The sequence below is a fragment of the Cygnus atratus genome, chromosome Z, assembly GCF_013377495.2.
Source record: "Cygnus atratus isolate AKBS03 ecotype Queensland, Australia chromosome Z, CAtr_DNAZoo_HiC_assembly, whole genome shotgun sequence".
In the NCBI taxonomy this organism is placed as follows: Eukaryota; Metazoa; Chordata; class Aves; order Anseriformes; family Anatidae; genus Cygnus; species Cygnus atratus.
The window spans coordinates 43,112,967-43,121,309 of NC_066396.1; the positions used below are offsets into that span (position 1 = coordinate 43,112,967).

Below are 8,343 nucleotides of genomic sequence, written 5' to 3' on the forward strand. Positions count from 1 at the left end.
GAAGGGGGACGCCTGCTTGTGGTCTGCGCGCTTTAATTAAAGCAGGGGTGCTAAATGCGGCGTACATCGCCGCGCTCGTCATGTAGGACATCGTCTCCTTACGGCTCCAGTGAAGCTCAGCAGTAAAACGGGAGTTTTCCCTGCACACAAGCAGTCTCTGCCTATGTGTGCCATGCTCACAACAGCTCACAACTGCCGGCCAAGCAGCCGTCTGGAGTGTTCAGACACACGTACATGTATGTGCACGCATATATACACATCTGTATACACATACAAACAGAGCCCAAAGCCGAAGCAGTAAAACCTGTATTAATACAGATTTTCCAGCATGATTTTACACTATTAACTCCAGGCACAGCTAGAGAAAGATCAAAAAAAAAATACATAAGTAGGTAATGTAACATCAGAAAGTGAGCGTTGGTTGATTTAGCAAGCTTTAAGTTAGTACATGAGAAACCACTGTATTAAAAAAGTAGCTGTAACAGATACCAGATGGGACTCAATAATATATACACCGTACGCGATGAAATGGAGTATCTTTCATCTCTTCCCTGTGATCCCTGGCATAGTCCCAAAGATAGTAATCAAGTAAAACTGCGTTGATCTGATCGCGCATGTCTTGACCTTTTTTCTCATAGAGCTCCAGCAGGTGCTTACAAATCAGTGCACAACACCAAATTGAACAACCACGGATCTCCACCTCCTCCTTATCTCCAGACTGGAAAATGGTTCCTGCAGGACATGAGAGACAGCAATCCAATTACGTTTGGGAGACAGAAGTCACAGGATGTCCTGAGTTTTCTCTTTTTATTTCACATTTATTCTATTCTGGGACTGCAGTTTTCATGACTTACGCTGTAACTACTATGTTACTGTACATTTTCTATCGCTTACTTTAATATGACCATATTTTTAAGTTTGCCTTCCATTCAATTGAAAAGCCATCCTGTATTCTAAGAGACTGAGTTTAAAAACAGAACAAGTGTCTGGGTTACACTGCACGTTATACGCCAATTTTGTTTGTAGAGGATACACTAACGTAATTCCAAACGTGTGTACTTTCTGCAAGGATAAGTCTACTCTTTACAAGGATCAAAAATTAAACAGACCACATAAACAATTTCTTTTCCATGCATCCTAATAAGGACATTTCCATCTTAGCCGTTCAAACAAACAGATCCTGTATCTCTCTCTCTACATACACACACACACAAGATATACAAACACACACATTAATACACATACATATGCGCACATATATGTGTGTGGCCAGTTTATTAAGATTCATGGACTATTGCATTAATTTGTTTATCTTGCTGTGTAACTTTAAAATGGCATAATGGCAGTCCTACTTATAAATACACTCATTTTGCAGTGGACAAAGGGTTGGTTTCTGTTTTCATTTGTTCAAATTTCTAGTTGTTAAGTACTGGAAGATGTAACCTGTGCTGTGCAATTATATTCTTTAGAAGCAATGGCATGTTTTTTTTTTTAAATGGATGTTTATGGTATTATCTTGCTTGCCCCTCATATAAACAGCAGCTGTTTTTTCATACAGACAAACAAGAATCCCCATGCTGTTATATGTTCTTTGAACTTCATAAAGAAATCGCTGCTTCTATTATTATCTAAACCTCAAAATCACAACGATACTCGTGTTGGAAAGTGACTCTGGCAGCAGTGGTTGTTTTAAAACTCTGAGATCAACTGCTTGGAGTCTCTAATTCTGTGCTTAATCCAAGGAAGTTAGATCTTCATAAAAAGTAACTTTAACATCTCATTTGAAATCACTATTAGAGAATGAATTCCTTTCTATTACCTCATCACTACAGAAGTACCAGTTTCTTGGAGGAAAAAAAATATATATATAATATATATATGACCCTCAGAGAGAGCAAATGCTGCATCTTAAAATTAGCTTTTATCTTACTCTATCAAAACATGATTACTTGACATTAGAAAAGAAGGAACAAACCGTCGCGTAGTTTCTTCATTAGCTCTTCAGAATACTTCATTGCTTTTAAGTGAACAAGAACTTGAGGAATTCTGTAGTCAGCAAATATAGTCAGACTAGAAATGTCACCAAAAAAGCCATCTCCCTTGCCTTCCAGTACACTCCATGTATCAGCCACAAGTATTTGTGCCCGTTTGTAGAAAGAAACCTTTTTTTCCTGATGAAAAAAAAAAATACAAATTGCTTAAGTGCCAGAGACACATCAAGAAATGCAGAAAATGGCATCTCGAGAGAGACAGGTAAATTAATGTTGTTCTAGAAAACACAACCCAAAATATTACTCAGTTAAGCAAAGGTTACTTAACTAAAAGAGAATAAAAGTGCAATACTGTAAATACCTTAATACTTAAAAAACATTGAATCACAAGCAGATATCAAGTGGAATCCTCATAAAAAACATAAAAAAGAAATGTAGATACTGTTGTCATGGAATAAAAAAATACTTGTATTAAAAAAAAACGTTTGGATATCAGAAAACAATGCTTGTTTATTTCCACTTCACAAACAGTGGCTGCAATCCAGCACACATTAATTCTTTTTGAAACCCTAGGAATCATCCAACATCCAAGCCTAAATAGGAGGTATTAGATTAGACAGTTAACATATTACGTTAACTTATCCCAAATGTTAAGGAAATTTTGGTGAAAACTATAATGAACGATTCCCAGTGGTGTCTAGTGTACCTTGCTAGTTAAGGAGGGAAGATGAAAATTAATTTCGGTAACTGGTGTATTCACAAATATTAGATTTTCTTAAAAATAGACCCATGGATAGTGTTTATTACATTTTATTTTTTTTTGCTGGTGCTAACCCTGAAAAACATTACATGCTTTATGACTACTCACAAGGGGAAAAACTAATGCTATGCTATGATCTGTACAGAGCTGCAGCTTGTACTCTATTTACAAACAAAATGCGCAAATGTAAACCTGCACCTTTCAGAAAAATCTGTGATTGGATTATGTCCTTTTCTTTGCTTTATAGCTAGAACAGATTTTCAGCTTTCGAAAACATGTTCTTAACAACATCATGCAACTGAAATGGTTAAGCAAAAATACAGGTAGATGGGGATTCTACTTATTTCCAGTTCTGTTTCACCACCCTTCATATAGCCACAATTTAAAATGGCATTTTAAAAGTTCATTTAATTTTACTTGACTGCCAAGATGCTACAGGCTGAAAACAAAGTTGATTGTTTGTCATTGAGTGCTATTCTACAAAAACGTTGAGAACAAGATGTCCAGCTGCATTTCACAGAACAACTTCTGTAAACATTCTGAAAACTTTCCACTTCATTCCCTACTTGATGTAGATGTACAAACTTACTTCTAGAGAATACTGCATTTTGTATGGTAAATAATAAAATACCACTTGAGACTCACAACAGGAAATACATAAATGATTAACAGACCAAATTCCATTGTAGCTCCTACTGCTCTGAAGCTAATGAAGACCAAAGACATTGCTCTTCTAATAGCATTTTTTCCAACATAGTAAGGTACAGATAACCCCCAGCAACACACCATTTTACAACAGCAGTATGGAAGACAGACTTCAGGCAGAACTTCTCATCTCATGCTGCAATTTAATTTGGAAGAAAAATACTGACTGGGACTCTTCATAGAGAATATGAATTTATGATTTCATTGTTTCAATTATTGTTAATTTTAATGCTGCACAGATCTTCTGGAGTTTGTGCAAATTTTCTATACGAAACAGACTATAAAGCATTTCCAGTAAATTTTCCCAATATTCTTTTCAACAGATAGCAAGCATGGAGGTGGATGACACTGTCTCAAAGATAGTGTAATTTGTCCAAAAATGGAACACTGTACCTGATGAACTATACTTCTTTTCTGCAACATCCTCACATTCCAGGAAAAGCTACCAAATATGGGGACACTTGTGTCTTCTCTCCACTACAACGAGCCAGTATCAAGAGGCATAACTAATTCTGGCCTACTGACATTAAAAGAAAGAAGGGGTATTGTGCTGGCAGATATCAAAATGCCATAGCATGGCTAGGAAGAAAAGCAGAGAACAGGAAGATCATGAGAATTTTACCACCTCCATCACAGGTGATGGGAAATTAAAAGCACATACATAAAACATGGATTACTGGAAGCCCGGAAGGACTCCACTGTAGGTCAGAACATGAAAAACCTGACAGGCAAGTATAGCATGGTCTAATATTTAAACTTCTGCCAGGATTCAAATTCAGCACAGCATCTACAGATGAAATACCCATGTAAGGTCAAAAAGGCTTCAGGGATTTTGGTTTGCAATTCACTTTTCAGAAGCAAAAGAACATTGACAATTTATATAACTACATTCAGTAGTGTGTAATTATGAGAAATGTTTTGTGTGCATATTCGATAAAACATAAAGCCAAAGAACTGTCTTAATTTTAAAAGTTATTCTAGGAGGTCAGATTACAGGAGAGCTATACTATCTGTGATAGTATGGTTTATTACAGTACACAATTTATTTTACTATCATATATATATTTTTATTACAGAGAGTCAGTGAAAAACACTGGCTTGTTGTTGGATACTTCATCCTATTTCCAGTTCCCTCCTAATCCTCACAAGAACAACTTTGCTTTCGTTAAAGATCTCAGCCTGCTGCCATAGAAATAGTTACTATAACATGATCCACGTCACCACCTCACATTAGGTGACAACACTGATTTTATACGTGTGGGGTTTTTTTTAATATTTTTCAAAACAAGCAGGGTATAAGCCTGGTCTACATTATTCCACCTACCTTCAAAATACACAGCTTGCTTAGTGAAAGTAGAAAAATAGCTTCTGTATTCATGCAACAGGCCTTACTACTATGCCACTGCTTACGGTCTGGGATCATTTTTGGAACGGCTTTTCATTCTGAAGTCTGCTGCTGCTTTTAGGGAGCCTTGCTTTATAAAGCATTCGGCATCATCTCATGAAAGGTATTACATCAATGAATACAGTCACTATAAAGATAAGAAAATATTCTATTTATCACTTTACCTGGAAAATACTTCCTTTTACATCACAAAAATGTCATTAAATTACTTCATATGTAAAAAATCCCTATAAATTAAACTAATAGCTTCAGTGATTACTTACAGAGAAGCCCTGATTTTTCATGTTAATATGACATGACTTCATAGCAGGAGACAGAGGAAAATAAAATGATGCCACCTATTCAACAGCACATTTAAGTGAAAAATGCTATTGGCTCAAAACTCCAGTGAACGGTCTTCTAGGGAGTTATCTTCAAAAGACTGTACAAACTATTAGTATAGGCTGTACTGTCACTAGAATAAAGTATTTTGGTGATCTGACAGCTGAACAGTACCGCTGACGAACACAGTGCAGGAATAGCTAGCTACATGTCGCTAAGGCTAAATAAAAAGCATGCCTGTGTAGGGAAAACAAGACACAGAAAATACCAAACATACTCTTATTTACTTCTCACCAGTTTCTGTCAGGGAGACTGCTGCATAAAGCTTCAGTACACTGTCATCTCTGACAAAAGCATGACATTTGGGGTTAACTCATGCCTGTAGTCATTAATCAACAACAATTCATGTGATTCCCAGTTAGCTGCACATTTCCACTATACTACCACAGACTCACTTCCTTCATTACATGCAAAGATCCTCACGGTAAATGAAGAAAAAGAGATGGGATAGGGGGTGAGGGGTAGCAATTTAAGAGGGGAAAAAAAAAAAAAAGATTGTCACTTTTCAGGCAGAAATTACCTCATATATTACACATATTATAAGGCACACAATATAGTCATGATCTAATTGGGAACTTGCTGTATATCAAAATTACAACAGAGTGGAGATACAACAGAGAAAGCATATAAAAAAATGGCTCTTCTCTGGTGAAAAAAACAAAAACAAAAACCTCATTATTAGAAATATGCTCCTATGTCAGCACTAAGATAATGAGGATTCCTTTACTGTTAATAAATAGTGCGATTTTGTCTTCAGAAGTTTAAATTGACAGAGAAATGAAATCTCAGTAATTTTACCCTAGCTTAACACAAAAGTGTACTGCAGTCCAAAAGCATTATTTCAAAAGCTGCCCTGCCTGCACATATTACCTACAATAATTTACATAATAAAGATCAACCACTTCAAAGTCTGATTTTCCTTTTGTTATATAGACCAATCGCTTTACAGATTTGAGGCAAAATATTAAAATAATAATTTTCCTTCCTATTTCCCTTGAATTTTACTCATGAATTCCACCAAAGTGTTTCTGTTCACCTTCCATCTTCTGTATTAAAAAATGCCAGCAATTCACAAATTTTACATCAATTCTGAAACGACTATCCTTTCAGAAAAAAAAACCTCCATAGACAGCCTAAACGCTATTTTTTAAAGCCACAGTCAGAAAGGAGTAAGGGAATAAGTTCTTACCAAAGGAGATTCAACATTACAGCTAACTTACCTCAAATACGGCCTCATCTCTGTAAGAAGGAAAGTTTTCCACTACTAGGCGTAGTAGTTTCTGGGCACTGTTCTCACTCATTTTAACACAGGTGAGGAAGGAGCCTCCAAACTTCTCCAGAAGAACTGTTCCGCTTTCGTTCAGCACCCGGTGCCTCTCTTCGATCAAAGGCATGGGCACTTCTGTGTCAGAGCGCAATACTTGTCTGACTTGGTCAAGCGTCATGGTGGCATAATATGAGGCGCTGGTAATAGGTATTCCTTCAGAACAGTAAAAAGAAGACGTTTAGGGTATTGTACCACGTATGTAGTGATTACAAATGAGAGCGTTTACACCAGTAGTAAGATATAAAAGGCCTATCAGCTCTTGAAATTGACGTTGTTCTGTGACAACCACCCGAACAGGTGTTTTATAACCAGGTTAGTGTTTGTTCTCAGCGCTCCCTCCTCAGATAAGAATTTCTGACACGTAGCTGCATCTTCTTACTTTTTATACGCAGCTCTTCCCGACTGATCTTTGTTGTTCAGTACTGTGTTTACTACACCGGCGTGCACCCGCCAAACACAATCATTAGCAGCCGTCTTTTATACCCCTGTTTCTAATCACCGTGTATGTAAAAAAAGGGCCTGATCACACACTTTCCCCTCAATCTACAGACAGGCAGAACTGTCCTTAGGCCTCCCACCAGCACCCACACACCCGTCTGTGCATTTCAAGGCCGGCAGCAGCAAGGCCAGGTGCCCCAGCACACTTTGCCAGCAAGGCGGCCATGTCGCCGCTCGACACCCCGCACTAACCCTCGTCCAGCGCTCTGTTGACGGCGGCGCAGAGCGCCCAGTACCCGCTGTAGGCCGTGCCCTTGTACTTCACCAGGCACTTCTGGTCGTCCCGCTCCGGCCAGAAGGAGAAGTTGAGGGTGTCCACCAGGAACACCCAGCTCACCGCCTCCTCGCTGGCGGCGCGGGGGTTCAGCTCGTGCAGCTCCTTCCAGCCCGCCACGCTAAAGGCAGCCGAGGGCACCTTGTCGAACAGGGCCTCCGCCACCCTCCGCGCCCCCTCCTCGGACACCGACACGTCCCGGCTGCGGCCCGCGATGAACCGGGCCGACTCCAGCGGGGACGGCGGCGCCTCCATCAGCGGCCACCGCTACCGGCACCGGCACCGGCACGGCGGGAGGGCCTCGCCCGCACCCCTGTCCCACCGCGGCCGGCGGCAGCAGCAGCAGCAGCACGGCACGGCCCGGAGCGGCCCAGCCCCGGCAGTGCGCAGGCCTCGGGGCCGGCCGGCGGCAGCCTCCCCGCTGCGGGGGGAGCGGCGGGGGCCGTCCGCGGGGAGGCGGAGATCTTCGGAGATCCGCTCGGTTTGGCGGAGATCCGGGTGGTTTTAGAAACAAACAAAGGAGGCTGGCACGCCCGGCGCCTTCCCCTCCTGCAGCAGGAGCCCCGTGCGCGCACCCCGCGGGAGGCACACGGCAGCGCCCGCCTTTTCCTTCCTCCCTTCGCAATTTTGTCTAGACCGCCCCTTTCTCCGGTCTGCGCCAGGCTTTGCCGTGTCCGTCAGTCCCATAAGCGAAAAACGAGCTTCTGGTGTGTTTTTTTTTTGTTTTTTTTTTTTTTTTAAAGAGCTGAGCATACGTCTACCCACGAGGTCTGCCGTACATAAAACGCTCCCTCCCTGCCCTTTCCCCCGCGTTTTACAAGGTAGCATCCGGCTATGTCAGGAATTACCCACCCCATTAAAAAATAAAAAGTAACATAGGCCAGAAGGAGAAAAAGAGTCCATTCTTATTCTCACACCCATCACATCCACATACGCAACATTCCTTTGCAGTTTGTAAACTGTTTTATTATTATTATTATTATTAAGGAAGTGAAATTAGAA

At 40.5% G+C, this 8,343-nt stretch overlaps 1 protein-coding gene across 1 annotated transcript; it reads right to left on the bottom strand.

Moving 5' to 3' along the window:
- Positions 1–288: 288 nt before the first annotated feature.
- Positions 289–7,923, bottom strand: QNG1 (Q-nucleotide N-glycosylase 1). Its single transcript, XM_035565302.2, has 4 exons — positions 7,260–7,923; positions 6,463–6,722; positions 1,976–2,171; positions 289–732 (listed from the first exon to the last, which is right to left on the bottom strand). Exons 1-4 carry the CDS (start codon positions 7,594–7,596, stop codon positions 500–502), a joined length of 1,026 nt encoding a protein of 341 aa, XP_035421195.1. The 5' UTR covers positions 7,597–7,923; the 3' UTR covers positions 289–499.
- Between the last annotated feature and the right edge of the window lie 420 nt (positions 7,924–8,343).

Excerpts from the sequence above, each read along its gene's own strand:
- QNG1 (XM_035565302.2), bottom strand. The coding sequence starts at position 7,596 with ATGGAGGCGCCGCCGTCCCCGCTGGAGTCGGCCCGGTTCATCGCGGGC. Across the intron at positions 6,723-7,259 it reads CAACAGAGCGCTGGACGAGG|GAATACCTATTACCAGCGCC; the intron begins GTTAGTGCGGGG and ends ACTGTTCTGAAG. Across the intron at positions 2,172-6,462 it reads GAGATGAGGCCGTATTTGAG|GAAAAAAAGGTTTCTTTCTA; the intron begins GTAAGTTAGCTG and ends TTTTTTCATCAG.